Raw genomic sequence first — 17,375 nt, forward strand, 5'->3', positions numbered from 1 at the left:
AATTAAGAACATATGTGTTAATTATAAAATTATAATAATTCTTTAATTATAATTTTTATTCTTGTTTTAAAACGCTTAAGGAAACAGTATAGACATCTACAGAAGAAAGAGAAAACTAAATTTTATATCTGTAGGTAGATCATCAGCAGAAAATGATTTTACCTAATCTGTTAGATGGCAGCAGAATACGTCATCAGGCATTTAATTATATATTTCTGTTTGCATTAATCTATTTAATCAATATCATACGGTACGATAAATTTATACTGACGAATCATTAATTAAATCAATTTGATCGTATCACAGTTCTATAACTGTAAATTATAAATGTGCTAAAAAAATTGTAATTCTAATTTTTAAATAAATAAAACTTGCAAATAATTATAAAATCGATTTAGCATTTCGATGCATATTATGTATATTGTTTCTTATCATGAACTATGATCTGAAAAATTTTCGACATCACAAAATAAACGGTGTGAACGTTCTAGTTCTATTAAAAAATATAATTTTATACAAAAAAAAGTAAAATTTTATACAAGTAAATAAGACTCATAATTTTCTTTAAATTTATATTTGGATTCTTATGTATCTATTAATGTATTAAATGGTTGGTGTTTATTATAATTAATATATTAAATAACTACTAATTTATATGACATTTCTATTAACGTTAAAAATATATGATAAAAAATCATAAATTTTATTAATTACAAGGTAAATAAATTGATAATTAATAACGATTATTCTACTTGCTTATAGAGGAATGCTTATGGAGGAACGTATTATCGTTGTGTTTCTCTATAAGCATTCTCAATTTCCAAAGAATTATCGATAATTTTTAGGAGATGGGATACAAGACTCCCATGTAAATAATTACATTTATTTATTTATCAATTTTACAGTGTAACAGTGTATAGGATACGCTGAATATAGAATAATCTCTTTTTTATCGTTTACTAATTAAGGCGATTAGTGTGTGTAAGTGACTCCGTCGGATAACATACAATATTATATTATAGCACGTGTGTGACTTATATTGGTTGCGATTAACAATTCGTGGTTCGAATTGGTCTCGTAGTTTCCGTGTTCGTGGACTCGGTTCGCGCGGCGTTACAGTTACCTTCGTTCGCGTTGTATAACAATAAATTTGATATTAAATGTCTTGTAACGAAGTAAATTACTGTAAGTTAGTTCCCTTTTTTTTTACTACTATAGTATTCGGTGCGAATAAGGCCACAATTAGTATTTCCACGTGTGCGTCCGTCGCACACTCGTTCGTATGTGTATTTATATGTGGGTGTATATTTGTTTATGCTTGTGTGCATGCGTGCATGTGTATGGATGCGAGCTTTGTCCTTTTTTTGCCGTATTTTTTTCTTTGATCAAAACTCTTAATATATATTGCAAAAAATGTTTGTAGCATGTGTGTACGTGTTTGTGTGTGTACCGTGTATGTATATATATTTGTTGTTACGTGTATGTATGTGTACTATGCGCGCGCGCGCATGCGATTTACACGGGATGATAATGGATCCCTACGTTGCGCGCCTATTTTTCTCGACGAACAAGAGAAGGGGAGAGAAAGATCGAGAAGAGAGTCGGGATATCGTGAATCAAAACACATATTATTTATTATACCTGTGTGTAACGCATATAGAAATCAATAAATTTGTTGATAAAAAAATATTCATCCTACCGATTTTTGGAACATTAAAATAATTTTTTCTCAAATCTGAATATATATATATATATATCTATTACCTATACATATTAAGTTTTGGAAAATAGTTATTTAATATATTGAAAATCGGTAACAGATTTTTCTCCATTTTTCGCGTACAAAAGTTTCGTCTACAAATTAATAACTAGTACTATTTATTCGGAAATTAGATGAACAGCATCGTACAAAGAAGGCAAGAGAAAAAAAGTTATGATGTGTCAATCGGGTAAATTAGTGTCGGTGTGTAACGTGGATCGTGTATGTGTTAGACCGTCATGTTTTTCGCGTGAGTACGAATCGAATAGAAATAATATCGCTATACGTATATATCAAATTTTAGTTTTTCATAAGAATATATAATATGTAGGACTCTTTGTGCGCACACGGGCGCTTATCTCTCTACCATTGTACAAAGCAAAAAAAAAACGTTATTAATATTAGTAACATCACGAGAGCACGCGGAGCGCTTATTCATTATCCTAATCGACGTGTCCGTATCAACGATTTTATTACAATAAGGCGATTTGATTTCTTTTCATCAAGCTCGCTGGTTGCGCATTCCTTTTTTTCCCTTCTCTCCTATTCATATCTCTTCTACTCTTCGATATCCCGACGCGATGATCGAGCAGATCATTACTTCGAACACAGACAGATTCGCGTCAGTGTTCTCATAAATACACGTAGAATGAAATAATGAATAGATTAATGTCGCTACGACTATGAAGCTAGAAGACTCTCGCGTTCTCTCGCGCCGCCTTCCTTTCCGAACGATTAATCGGCGATCGTGAAATCATTATACTGACCAAGACGAGAACTTGGTCAGGGGATTCTCGAGCTTCGTTATCCTCTGAAAAAAAGTCGGCGCGGAAAATCTCGTCGAAATACGTCGGTTATTCGTAACAAAAATTATCGCGTCATTAACGCGAAGAATCTACTCTTTTTGTTATATTTATAATTTTTATTACGTCTTCTCGCGATCTCGTCTCTCGATGTGACTCTGCGAAGTTCTCTATCGTTTGCATGCGTCTCAAATTCGAATTGACGGCCAGTAAAATCGCGACGACGGTATTATTATTGCGTGCAACGGAATTCGCTTGACTATGCGAATTCCGTATCGGAAGGGCGACTTGTTCCTCATCCTTTCTCTCCCTTCGCTCGCTCTGCCATCCGTCGATCTCGTTGTCAATCTCGACGTCATAAAGCCGCGTGTTTTACATCAGCTTCATCTTGGCGCACTCAGGGCAAATGATGTCGTCGCCATCGGTGATGAAGCCACGTCCGACCAGCGAAGTTTTGCAGCCCGCGCAGATGAAGCAGTCGTTATGCCAGTGCCTGTCTTCGAATGAGATGAAGCGAGTGCCACCAATACCTGCAAATTAATCGATGGAAATTACACTCAAATTGAGTTTAATTTCAGCTATTCATTGATATTTGTATATTGTGCTTGTATGTTTTTGTATATGGAATTGGTTCTAATGGTGGAAGCACATATATTCACTAAAAGATCTATTGTCGAATAATAATAAGCACATTATTAAATTGATGATGTTTTAGAAGATTTAATTTCTCAACTCTTTCAACATATTTTATTCTTTTATTTTATTTTTTATTAATAACTGATAATTAAATAAAGGCGATACGTACCAGTGATCGGCTTGGAGCAAGAGGTGCATCTCTTGGCGAAGAGCTCGCCGAAGCAATCAGCGCAGTACGGCTTGTCGTCGCGCGACGTGAATCGTTGTCCCGCTAGAGAGTTGTTGCAGTTGCTGCAAGTGAAGCAATCTCTGTGCCATGGCTCGTTCTTATATGTCACGCCGCCGCTGGTGATGATCTGCAACAAAGAGTTCATGACATTTTATAGGACAAGTCGCTTCATCGATCTGTTACATCTCATTGCGACGGGTTTCATTCACATTTTTTAGATAATGTTTAATAAAGCTTACTTATTTCTCCTCGAAACATAATGTAAAGTAAACAAGGGGAATATAATGTAGAATATAATGTAGAATCGATTAACTGATTGTACAAATAAAAGCAAAAATTGAAGAAAAGATAGTGAATAAAAGAATATGTCTATATCTATTATATGTATAATATATTAATGTAGTAGATGTATATAGAATATAAAACATATATAAAAGTAAACAAGGAGAAATATTGATGCAAGCAAGCGATATCGACGCAATATACGTATGTGTAGTTGAAGAGTCATTTGACAAATGACATTGAAGTGACATCAAGCGCATCGATAGAAAAGAAACGAATTTCACAAAGATTGCGAGTGACTATGAAAAATTTAGAAGAATGTTAAAAAAGAGATATTTAAAAGCATACAGAATTCGTCGAAAATAAAAGAACGTCTGTAAAATTCAGTGACTGATACGTTTATCTGAATTAAATGAATACTGAATATTGTTGGCCGTTTTATTTTATGACCAAGTACACAAAGCATCAATACGCAAATAGCGATTATACCAGCGAGTTTATCGGATTGAGATTTATGGTCTTACAACGAAATCCCATTTTTGATTCGCTTGTTACGCTCGATGAGCTTTTCGCGCGACACGCAATAAACGAACGCAAGACGACATATGAAGTAATCATCGATACAGAGGAGTGGCCCACCTTGTTGCACTTAACACACCGGGTGGCAAACTTGTCCTCGTAACATCCGGCACAATAAATCTCTTGCTCGCGCGGGATGAAGCTCTTCGTGCCGATCGGATTCTTGCAGACCACGCAGCAAAAGCACTTCTCGTGCCATTGTCTGGTCTTGTATTCCATCTTCTTAGTGCCTAAAACATGTAAATGCGACAAAACAAAGTTATAAAAAGAATGTCTTTCGGATTGAACGATATTTATATCCAATGTTCGTCTAGATAAAAGAGAAAGAGAGAAATTCATGCACATTACTATTAAATACAATATAAAAAAGTATCTAATTTTTAAAATTGCGAAAGGGCTGATGAGAATGCAGTGCAGTAATTGGTGCGCAGTTTAACAATCAATAAAAATTTTTTTTCAATCTTTCTTTTTTTTCGTCTAATTTTTCTTTCAATTTTTCATTCTTATTTATAATTTGCTTGCATTAAAAAAATTGCTCTTTTCCATCTGTTGAATTTATATTCAATCAATAAAAGCAAGAAGCTCGCTGATGCTTCACAAGTCGTGGTAAGTTGTTGCATAAAAATGTAAATCTAAGTTTGAAATAAGTGTAACGGAGGTCGTCGGTTCGCGCTTTAACATCAAAATGAACGGGGTGGTTGCGTGTGGCGACTGGCGGGCTGCAGTGCTGCAAATCGCAGTCACGTGCATCATCGCGTGTTTCGTCCGACTCCATCAGCTAGCGAAATAAATTTTTCGTGAATTTCTTCGGGAGCTCTCTATTGGGCACTCGTCTATAAAACACCCCTCGTTGCAAGCGAATTAAATCGATCCATAGAGTTTTCTCGTCCACGGTTTCGCGTTTCGCCCCGTTCAGAACCTCGTTTAGTCATGGAAAGCACCGTGTTCCCGTTTTGCCTGCCGCATATAGATTCGCCGCCTTTCGCGATCCGCAATTAGCACATGCACAGGTGCAGACAGTCACATGGAAATAAAAACGGCCGGAAGAAATTAACCGCACTGCGGTCACGGGACTTTGATTAGCGAACCGCATGATTACATCAGAGAATTTAAATTATCGAGACGTATAATAGGGCTTTTATCAGAAAGCGCTAATTTAAATGTAACTATACCAATCGAATATCTTTGTCATTGATCTCATTAGTTTTTTGACGTGGTTTTCCAGAAATATATTTCAGAATTTAAACGCGAAGATCAAAATATCGCCAAGTAACGTCAGAATAGCCGCGACATTAAGATTTCTTTTTCAAATTATTTTGCTCGTCTACCGTGAAATTGTCGTAAACTATAACTAGGAACAAGAGACGATCTCGGTTATTTGTTTTCGTTAAGATTAGGAATATTATACGAGGAACGTGACGTGACGTAACGTTGTCTAGCAGATGAGTATTGTCGGTTCGTTATCGTGGTCACGTTCTGGTCTGCGATTCAAAAAAACAGTTTTCCGTACCTCAATCAAAGATTCTTACCTGAGAATCTTACATCATTTTGATATAATAACGCGATGATCACAATATTATATTTCGTACAAAAAATGACTAAACATAAAACATATCCTTCAGAATTTTCTAGATATTTAAATTTAGAATAGTGTCTATTTAAATATCAAATTAAAGTTAAAAAATTATTTCACATTAATTTTCTTTTTAACATTTTTATTTTGTATGTTACGCTTTAAATTCTATATACGATTTGTTTGCAAATTTACGAATTTATTGAAACAATTATTTATTTGATTTATTTCTATCTTAAATTTTCATGTATTATATATACACATTCTTAGTTTTTCATCTTATTAAGATATACATTATGTTGTACAATTTTTCTTTTTCTAACATTTAATGAATTTTGTATCTTGTTTTAAAATTTTCGAAATATAACGTATGTACGTTACACACACGTAGAATCCAACTCAATACATAATTAAATTTATTCGCACAGATTTCGAACGAGATACTATAATGGGTGTTCATTTTTTCACAGTTTTTTAAATTTATTCTGTCGTGTCTGAGAGACAAGAAGACGAATTAATAACGCCTCTCTATTTCGAAAGGTGATCTAAGATCTGGCCAAATGACATACTTAAATATGACATTAAATATAATAACGTGTCTCGTGAATCATCAGCTCAATCCTAAATGTTTATAACACAGGATCACGTCTGGAAAATGACAGTCTCTCTCTCTCTCTCTCTCTCTCTCTCTCTCTCTCTCTCTCTCTCTCTACAATCGAAAAGTTTATTTCATTAAAAAAATATTCAGGTCTCTTTGTTTTTTCTTCAAAGATAGACAGATCTTAGAACAGGGTCAATCATGAAACTTTTTCCCTAGGATGAAAAGTGAAAAGTGAAAAATTTCTCCATTAACTTCAATGGTAAAAATTTTCACTTTTCATCCTAGGGATATAGTTTTATATATAGATTGATATAGAGATATATATATAGATATATATAGATATATATAGATATATATAGATTGATATAGATTGATACCTATAATGTCATATAATAAATCGCAGCTTTGTCAAAACTAACTTTAAGTCTTCTCCTTGATTAAACTCTTCAAAGTGTCTGTAAAATATTCATTACCCTAACATGAATAGCATTCGTATTATGGTAAATCAATATGAGTGCCAAGTCGATAATTGTCTCCTTCATCGCCGATGTACATGTGATTAATAAACAGTGTGCAATATCTGTTCAATACCACGTTAATCATCGATTCGTTAAATTATTCACGTTCATCATCGAGTACTCCGTCCAATTTTATTTAATCTAGTCTTCGGGTTATAATTACATTGCAGTTTACAAAATTGCTAATTATCTGCCCATTATGTTATTTAAGCAATCAATCACATCTCGATCAAATATATTAACGTGGTAATTATATTATAATAATCAATTTAAAACTACAGAATCGAGAATATTAACGTGAAAAATCCAATTCTTTCTTAATTGAGATAATTTGTCACTTTTGAGAGTATTTTAGTATAAATAAAAAACATCATATCGACATATATCAAAATTATTATTTTATTATTATACTTTTTTGTTTCTTTTTATTATAAATATTTACATTCTAAACATTAAAGTCGAATTTTATCTGTAAATAGATGAGATTTTTATTGGAATATTTATGATGTTCGAAATGAACGTAGTCTCAATATGCATTCTTATTTTTTGTCTTTTTCTTTTTTTTATAAATTCCTAAATATTTAAAAAAAACATACATATTTGAGATTTTCTATTTTTATTACTTACAAGTATTTATATACTAAATCTTCAAGTGCATTTATTTTATGTTTCGATGCTTTTCGAAACACTAAAGATGGTCATTCTGATATCTATGTATCTTTCGTACACGACACGCCGACTTCTGGACCATTATGACTCAAGTGGAGATTCGTGACGTCACATCAACCAGGCAATACCTCCGTATATGTATAAAGCTTATGGCCCAAGGCCGATGTTGTAATCTTATACGCGTCGCGTTGTAATCCGCGTATTATTCGCGCTATGTGATGAACGATGTATACAAGTTAAAAATTGGATATTTACATATTTTTCATCAACATAAAACGTTTATGTATAGTCGCCATTGTGAAACATCCTTTTATGTATAATCTTATCAGAAATCTTCATTAATCTTTTAAGAGATACGTAGAGAATATTTAAAAAATAATGGATGACATTATATATACTCATAGATTCCTTAAATAATTAAATAAAAATCCATCAAAAACTGGTTACGGAATGGATATAAAATAACGGAGAATGTTTGAAGCACTCAAGATAGATGTGTGTATTCAAAAATATAAGTATTTAATATAACAATTGCTATGTATATTTCAACACATAAAGCAATACTTCTTGACACGACATGTATTAACCGTATGGAATCACACCTCATTGACAAGCACGAGAGATACGCTTTAAAACCTACTTAAGAAGTGTCATTCACGCTCTTAAATGACCTGTTCGTTCGTCACGGTAATGAAGCTTCTCTCGGCGCCACGTGACGAGAAGATTTTTCGATTACCGCAGATACTCTCAAAGTCGCTTGAAAAACTCATTCTATTCTTATGTATAATATCTCGCAATTCTTATTATGTGATTTCGTTGTGATATATTAACATGAAATACACAAAGTATTCTAAACTCTACTGGGCATCCATTTATACATTAATTATTATATTAATTATTGGATTCACTTAACTACCGTTTCTTTAGCAGTATAAATCCATTAAAGCTTGTTAGTTCCTTCATTGACAAGTAAACAATCTAATATAGACTATTTTCGTAACTGTATCATCATCATTAATTATTTAATGATCATTTATCATTCTTCTTCTTAGACGTTTGTCAATCGTTAAATACGATCATTCAGGCAGATTTTATGGTTGTCATATGTCGTGAAATTGGCAACACGCCTTCCTAAGCCGACTCTATGTCGAGGCGGAAGCTGCCTCCTCTTTCCTACGTCAAGTCTAAATATAATGTAACGAGAAGCAGAAGCTGTCGTGCACAGTCCTAAAATTTCGTGACCCAGGCAAACTCTGTTCGCTAAATGTACGAAAATCAACGATCAAAGTAAACTGCTTATCTCATACCCGCAAAACTATTTCCAAGTTAAAATTTCCTTTTGCTTTATTTTTAATTTTGTGACGTGTTTTCTCGACTTTTAATTTTACTTATCTATAAATATATTCATGTTTCTATATATAATACGAACAAGGAATGTTAACGTTATACTTTCCCTCATTTGATTAATTAGCTCGACAGAAGTACAGTAAACGCGTGATTAAATGTTGAATATCTGTATTTTTATACTATAAATAAAACACGAATTTCAGGTTCAAGATCGGACTTGCGGAAGAGATTGCAATTCGATAATGATGGTTTGTTTGGACACGCCACGTCGATTGCCACATTCAAATATGGACAATGTATCGACGATATGATCTACCGTTACGCAGCGATTGATGATATCATTCATAATAATACATCGATATCGAGATCCTTATTCGAATGGTACAATTGTTGATATGCACAATTTCGATGATATGCGATTTCGATAATCCGGCACATGTAACTGCATCGGTTGTCAATGTTTTTTTTCCATTCAACTCGATTCGTTCGTGAATTAATCCTTTTTTATCATTTCAGCAATAAGATAATAATGTATACAAACAGGACAGTTCTTTATGAATTGCACAATTGTTCGCTTTTCTCAGAACGCATATATTAATACATTATATAAATTAAAAATTACATATTAAAAATTCTGGCCGGGCGATCGAAAAGAGTTGCATAATTTTTTTTCGCAGAGCCTTAAGCATGTAATATCGATGCTTTTTTATTGCACTAAAACGAATTCCAAGGAATTTTGCAACGGTTTTTACGTCAATCATCGTGTTCGGATTGCTGACAACGTTCGATTACGTATTTAAGCGAACAAATTACGGTACGTCAGAATACATGTGTGCTTTTAAACATCAATGTAATTAAAAGAACATTCTCTAATATCATCATCGTAACTTCGGCATTTCGAATGTTTCCCAATTTAATGGTGCATGACGAAATGATTTTAATAGTTAATTAATTTTTCTTTATAAATTAGAAGTTGACTGCCGATTTGTTTCCTTTGAAAATGTCTGCTTAATTCGATGAAATTGCGATAGAATGCGCAATTATATTTAACCGCAGCGTACACGTGCTGAGACTATCTTGACGTTTACGATGTCGTGAGTCACGTTCGCAATAAAATCAATCATAGATACGCAAGCATGTCGTTGAGTGTGCAACTTGCTCGCCTATAGAGAGTGTCCAAGGTTTCTCGCACTTCCTATTAGAAATATATTATAAAATTCTATTATTTAATTTTTTCAAGTCTGATTTTGGCTTTCTTTCAAAAAAATTTTGACTGTACGATTAGCTAAAATATAATTAAGATTAACAGTTAAATGATATTTTGTAAAACAGAGATTTGTGACTAAATGTTACAATATTTTGTAAATTTTTCTTAATTTTCTTTTTCACAATAAAGAAATTTAATGCAAGATGTGATTGTACATTATGAGTATTATTAAGTAACTTATGAAGAAAGAAAATATTGAAATACTTTCAATTTCTGTTAAAAGAGGAACATGGAGTTTAATTTTAGAAATAGTTTTTCTTATCAGCGTGTATCAGAATCACTTGTTTTATTTAAATCACATAATTACCTCAAAATTAAATTATCTCAAGATTGAATTATAATAATAAACATGCACTTTTGTAATAATATAGTGCAATATCGCGTGAATATAAATGTTCCATAGAAGAGAGATTAGATGCAAATGGATTGAATGTCATTACCATATTTTAGTCACCTACGTGATATTGTGTTTCCGCATTTTCACACAATCAGCAGTTTGATATCGTTCGATGATGTAATCTATACTTGATGCAATTGCAAGCATATTAAGTGCAATTAAAATCTTGATTTATGTATTTAAATTTTACCAAATAAGATCAGACTTTAATTTTTATGCGTGTATTTGTTTGTTGAGTGAATTACTTGTATAAAAACAAAAATAATTTTTTAAACATAAAATACAATGATAAAAATTATTTTTTCATTCTTATACGAAATCTAAAAGGGCCTATCGAATTAAATTATTCTTTCTTAAATGTTTTTCGAGATTAACTCCGAGTTATTTATCGGGCTTACTCGTCTCGAAAACTCAAAGTTATTTTTATGGATGACTCTCTCGCGTGCTTATATCGCTATATTACTGATGATACTATTGAGTGGCTGATTTGAATAACCATATTTGTCAGTTACACCTTCGTACCCGTGCATGAGATTAAATTAAGAGAATAAGGATGCATAGTGCAGCATTTGCGTTGTACAACCGAGATTTTTTCGTAACCGAGATCTTCGCATGCTACGATTCCGTGCAAATATTTACTAGGCTTAAGCGCAATCATGCAAAACCTACACACGGACATACACGGTGACGGGACTGACACTGGTAATCTTCCACGCGGACATTATCATCGACGATACAAGGAAGGGGCCGATACTTGCAGAACAAACGCATTAACATCGGAATAAATGAATCGCACAATGAGAAAAATTCGAGCTGATGCGTCGCATCGATTTGATGCCTATTTGTTTGAGAATTGTGGCTCTTTATCAGGTGGCAATTAGCAATTAGATAGTAACACCGTATACAATCGAGTAACTGCGCGCACTGATGTTTCCTGATAAGGTCACGCTCGGGGGTTCTCCATCTCCCTTTCTCTTCCTCTTTTTTTTTCTTTCTCCCTCCATATACGTTGCCGGTATCATTACATTCGACCGATTCTGATACATCACCAACTACTTCCCTTGATTTTAGGAGAATTTTGAAAATGGTCCCTTATCACATACTTGCCTTATAATCAGAGGGCATTTGCTACTCCTACAAATTATTTCTCCTTTTAGCAAGGAGAAATAATTAAATTATGAAAATGATTTTTACAACGAAAAAGTAAACGTTTATATTTTGCTCAATTTGTGGCTCACATGTTATTTGTAAGAAAGTTTGCTGAAGATTCAAAGACTGGCTTTAATACAAGTATTTTATTATAATAAATTTTGTGTAAATTTTAGTCTCCACTGACTCAAATCCTGGATACGCCCATGAATAAGTTTTGTTATACGTATTGTCAAACGTGGTTGTATAATAAATTGATATAAAAATTATTTCACTAAATCATTACAAATAAAAATAAAAATATTAAAAAATTATTATCTCACTAAAGAGATCATCTTAATTCCTTCCGGTGATTTTTTATCATTATTGTAAAGCAAGAGTATCTGCCTAATATGGTCGCAATATTTATATCATATTAATATTAATAAATATCAACTTGGTATAATCTTCTTTTGAGACGAGCGATCATCGCGATCATCAATTCATCACTTGTATCTATTTTTCTCGAATCTTCAACCAGACAATCCTTGTCTAAATAATATTTAAACTTAGGATCACTTTCCATGGAAAACGTATTCAAAAAAACACGACATCTTCGGTTTTCTCTTTTGCTATTCTTCTCCTCGTTCGCCTTCATCTGCAGGCGTTCTATGCTATTCGTTCAACAAGTGCTCGCTCAGAATAAACCGATTTTTATGTTGTATATGAGATATCTTCCATCGCAGTTGAATCTTTCTCTCGAATGTTTGTACAAACAAACATGCGTGCTGCCACGAAGTTTACACGAAACGCAAACTCGCAGAAACAAAACTTTTGCATGTTTCTTTATATGACATTTTACGATGACCACAACTAGGTGGTTGTATTTGGCCTATGATGATGATGAGATAGATTTACATGAGACAATTGTGAATTAATTATAAATATTTTGAATAAATAATTACTAAATTATCATATCAATATAATTATTTTTATTAAAATATTAAAATTAGATGTTTGTTTATACATGCCAGTTCAATTCTGGAGTATCAATTCAATTCTTTTTATCTTGACAAGCATTCAGAGAACCAAGTAATTAAGGAACGAAATAAATCGCGACAGAAGGAGAGAAAAAATCATAATAGTGTACCAAATAATCGAGCGTATGATTGGATCTTACAAGCCACTGAAAGCTTTTCGGTTTTCATTATAGTCACTATTGTAAGATGCAATATGTGTTATCGTATGATAACTTATTATTGTATAGCCGATGAGAGAGGCATTCTATTATGCTTGATTAGTATTCGCAAATTATATCTAGATTATATCGCGTGTCCAGATATCACAACTATGGATTTGTGCTGATCAAAGACGCATTGTGGAAACCCTCAATTCTGGCTAATTTGCTTTTTCAATCACAACAAATTTGTATAAGATATATTACATTAATTTAAAAATAACACAAAATAATTTACATAATATTTTTATAATCCAGTGAAACCTAAAAAGTTATAAAAATTAACTTTAATCTTGGTTCAATTTACTCATCTTTTTCTAATTCTAAGAAAAAGATAAGCATTAAGTTAAACTGAGATTAAAGTTAATCTTACATTGGTGGATCCGGACTTAGTCTTTTATATATTTCATAGTTTTCACAATACACACACGCGCGCGCGCGCGCGCGCGCGAACATTGTAATGCTTTAATGTGAGAAGATTTATCTCCTAACAAATTTGCGATGTGCAAATTTCCCTTTCGATTAGGATATTTCTGTCACAGTTACATTATGAGTTTCTCAAGGATTTAGGATATTGTGAATTCGATTATTAATAGACCTATGAATTATTATTATATTCATCTAATGCAATATTTCGATACACAGAATTATGTAGACTTCCTATATCCTAATTTCAATGCTTTTTCGTCTAATATAAAATCGATTTTTTCACAATACATTAATATGACTCTGAAATTATAGACAATTAAATGAAGATTCTTCGACAAATTAAGCTTTTGATGTCAAAAATATTATGGCAAATAATTGCTTCTGTAGAAATTTATTAAGAAAACATGAATTCTCATTACTTCATTATTATTAACTCGAAGTAAGAATATATGTGTGTCAAATATGACCGCGATGTTTATACCATATTGATATTAATAAGTGTTAATGTACGTCAACACTGTAATAATCCGTTTTTGAGACGAACGATTGTCACGATCGTCACCTGGGTCTGTTTTCTTCGGGTCTCCAAGAAGGCAGTATTTGCCCAGGCAGCATCTGAACGTAGAATCACCCTCCATAGGAAACATGCTGAAGATCGCAATATCTTCATCCTTCTCTTTAGCCCTTTTGATTCTCTCCTCACCCACTGTCTTCGTCTGCAGGTGTAGCTTGCTCGACAGCCGCTCACTCAACGCGTCGGTGGCCATATTTTCTCTCAAAACGTTTATACAAACAAACACGCGTGCATTCACCAGCTGCCACGAAGTTTACACGAAAATGCGAACTTGCAGAAACAAAACTTTCGCGCGCCTTTTTATACGGCGCTGTGCAACGATCGTGATTGGAACTGACTTGTAATTATAATTGATGACGTTAAGACGTCAAGATAAATTTACACGAACAGTCGCGAGAATCAGTTATAATTATTTTTAATTAAAATATTTAAATTAAGCGGTTATTTGCCAGTTCATTTAAACTATCATTTCAATTCCGGATTATATACAACTTGACTTTTTAATCAAAGAATCAAGTTAATTAAAGGTGTGAAATAAATCGCGAGAGAAGGAAGGACAGAGAAAACTGTAACCCGGTGTGCCAAATAATCGAACGTAGAGAATCAAGCGTGCGATTGGGCCGAGGTCTTACGAATCACTGAAGGCAGACAGCTCTTTGGTTCTCGCTGGAGTCACCGTTGCGGGCAGGCGCAACGTGTGTTACCGTGTGATAACTTGGCCGTTATATAGCCAACGAGAGAGGCCTTTTACCATCACCGCTTGATGTTCGCGGATTATATCTGGACACACGCCTCCAGATTTTAACCGTAGATGCGAGCTGATCAAAGATGCACTGTAGGGATCCTCAGTAATTTCTAGCCAACTCACTTTCCAACCAAGAAAAATTTACATATAAGTTCTAATTATACTAATTTAAATAGCACAAAATAATCCATATAATATTTTTATGATGGACTGAAACCCGAAAACTATAAAATATATGACAGATTTATTGTTGAAAAAATTTATCTTCCAATAAATTTGTAATTAATGCTGTATCGCAAGGACTTTCTTTTCGATTAGGATATTTCTATCGCAGTAATGTTATGAGATTTTCAAGGATTTTGCATATTGCGACTTTCGATCATCGATAAAATTTAAATTGAAATTATATCCTCCTAAAGCAACATGTTTCCACATACGGAAGTATACAGAATCTCAACCTTAATTTTAACAATGGTTAAAATTTTTTTTTAATTTAAAATCTTTTGTCTAATATTTAAAATTAATTTTTTACAATATATTAATACGACTCTAATAACTTTGAAGTTAATGGAAATTAAAGATGAAAATACTTTGACGAATTAAATTTCTGAAAAATATTGTGATAAATAATTAAATTATTACGGAAAAATAGATTCAGTTTCTTAAATACTAATTTATATACTATATTATTTTACACAACTATTCTATCAAAATTTTACACAACACTTCTATTAAAATTTTATGTTAGACAGTAAATGATAAATTTGCATACAGAAAAGTTGTTTGACACCTTTAATTTATATTTCTTGGTAGCTTCTATATTTTTCTTGGGAATAATGTATTAGACAGTTGCAGAAAATGAAACATTCAAATAATTTTGTAAATAGCAATAAGTACATTACATGTCATTTAATATAAAAAAAGTTTTGACGATTGTGTGCTATTCATAGACTATTATTCACATTTTGTTAAATTAAGGTGCCCAAAGATTTATCTACAGACATCGAATGATTAATGATGCGTCACTTTTTTTACGAATTGATTAGCTGGAAAACTTGTTCCACGTGACTTTGCGCGTAAACGTCCGTAAGTACTCTCTTCAATCTATTTTTCAATTGGCATCGGAAGATATCTAGACAAATCGCATGTTCGTAGTATCATGAATACAATCGGATTTCAAAGATTGATACGTAGCTCGTGAAATGTCGAGTATATAGATACACACTGGTACCAAATCATTTGCGCCGACAATTCCTCGATTGACCTCGACGTCAGCTAATTCTTTTTATTTGTCAGAAATTGGAATTCGTCCCAACTCCCACGCCATTCGACCTTCCTCAATGTATCACGCAAATTATTCCTAACGAACAACTACGTTGTGAGAATAGCGCGGGCTGCATCCTGATGATAAGTGCATGCCAATATTATTAGAGCGAAATGCGTCACAAGTTTCAATAAATAATAACGTAAGTATCAGTAAAAATTATAATGTTTGCGATATTTTCGCGAAATTTTTTAACGTCAAAGGTCTTACTTTTTCTGAAGTCTTCTAAAATCTCCTATTCTAATCCAGAATAAAAAATGTCGCATCTCTATCGCTTTATCAAAACCTTAAGTTTACATTCTCTCTTTCGAATGTTTAGATATTCAAATTGCTATCTATTCGGAATTAAGACAAGATCTCATCTCTCTCTTTCAGAATTAAAGCAATAAGATTTCTCTTTTATTTCATCTCAAGATCCACGCATGAGTCAATACTTTAAATACCCAGATATTTGAATTACGTCCTAACTATGTTGGATAAAATGACATTTGTGCCATTCAGCCGAGATGCATTACACATCTCTAGCTGTAATATTTTGAACTGTATAATAATGTAGGTCATCGTGGTATCTGCCGGTTGAAGATTGCGCATATGCAACTTTTAAGCAAACTTTGAGCAATAAAGTGGATATGGCGATTATCATCCCGGATAATGACCGGTTCTTTCGTCGGTTTATCTTAAAAAATGTCGATTGTCATGGTTGACCACTAATCTTCGCAGTTGACCCACTTACGTGAACATTTCGATTTCGCATCAGAATGATTGCTTTTCGATAAACTTTATTAATTCATGCTACAGTTTACTTTCCGTTGTAGAAGTTAAAGAAAATATAAAGCTTGATATCATATACGTGTTGTGTTTAACTTTTTGTCAATTTTTTGTTAAAATTTTTGTAAAACCAATCCTATACTGTGACTCTTATTTATTACTTTCATCCTATAAATATTTATAGATTAAACAATTTTTGAATAGACATAATCAAGACGTAATCAAGAGATAAAATTAATACTTACGGATTATCAAAATAATTATATAAATAATTACAGGGAATTCGAACATGAGCAATGTTACAAAAATTTTAAATCTAAACAAACTTAGCTCGTTGCAAAATAAGCACTCCCATCGCCCACATTTATTAATCTCATTGTCTGTCATTCAGTCTCATAGAAGGGAAAAAAGTTTTACGTAAAAAAAGTGACTTCAAGATCGATCTATGAAAGAAGTCATTTCAAGAGATCGGACAAGATCTTTGAATACAAGAGAAAGGTAAATGCAGCT

General features: G+C 32.7%; 1 protein-coding gene across 11 annotated transcripts in view; it reads right to left on the reverse strand.

The window, feature by feature from the left end:
- Positions 1–2,311: 2,311 nt before the first annotated feature.
- Positions 2,312–17,375, reverse strand: part of Lmpt (four and a half LIM domains protein limpet) — a 132,389-nt gene continuing 117,325 nt past the window's right edge. For 10 of the 11 annotated variants that reach the window (XM_018444201.1, XM_018444196.1, XM_018444202.1 and 7 more), the window contains 3 exons: positions 4,349–4,518; positions 3,368–3,554; positions 2,312–3,092 (listed from right to left, as the gene is read on the reverse strand). In XM_018444201.1, the coding sequence (XP_018299703.1) occupies positions 2,935–3,092; positions 3,368–3,554; positions 4,349–4,518 (515 nt within the window). In that variant the 3' untranslated portion in view covers positions 2,312–2,934. Of the gene's footprint in view, positions 3,093–3,367; positions 3,555–4,348; positions 4,519–14,016; positions 14,406–17,375 lie in introns of those variants that run through there. The other variant, XM_018444206.1, reaches the window with a different exon arrangement.

Source organism: Mycetomoellerius zeteki, unplaced genomic scaffold, assembly GCF_001594055.1.
Source record: "Mycetomoellerius zeteki isolate Tzet28-1 unplaced genomic scaffold, Tzet1.0 scaffold149, whole genome shotgun sequence".
NCBI lineage: Eukaryota > Metazoa > Arthropoda > Insecta > Hymenoptera > Formicidae > Mycetomoellerius > Mycetomoellerius zeteki.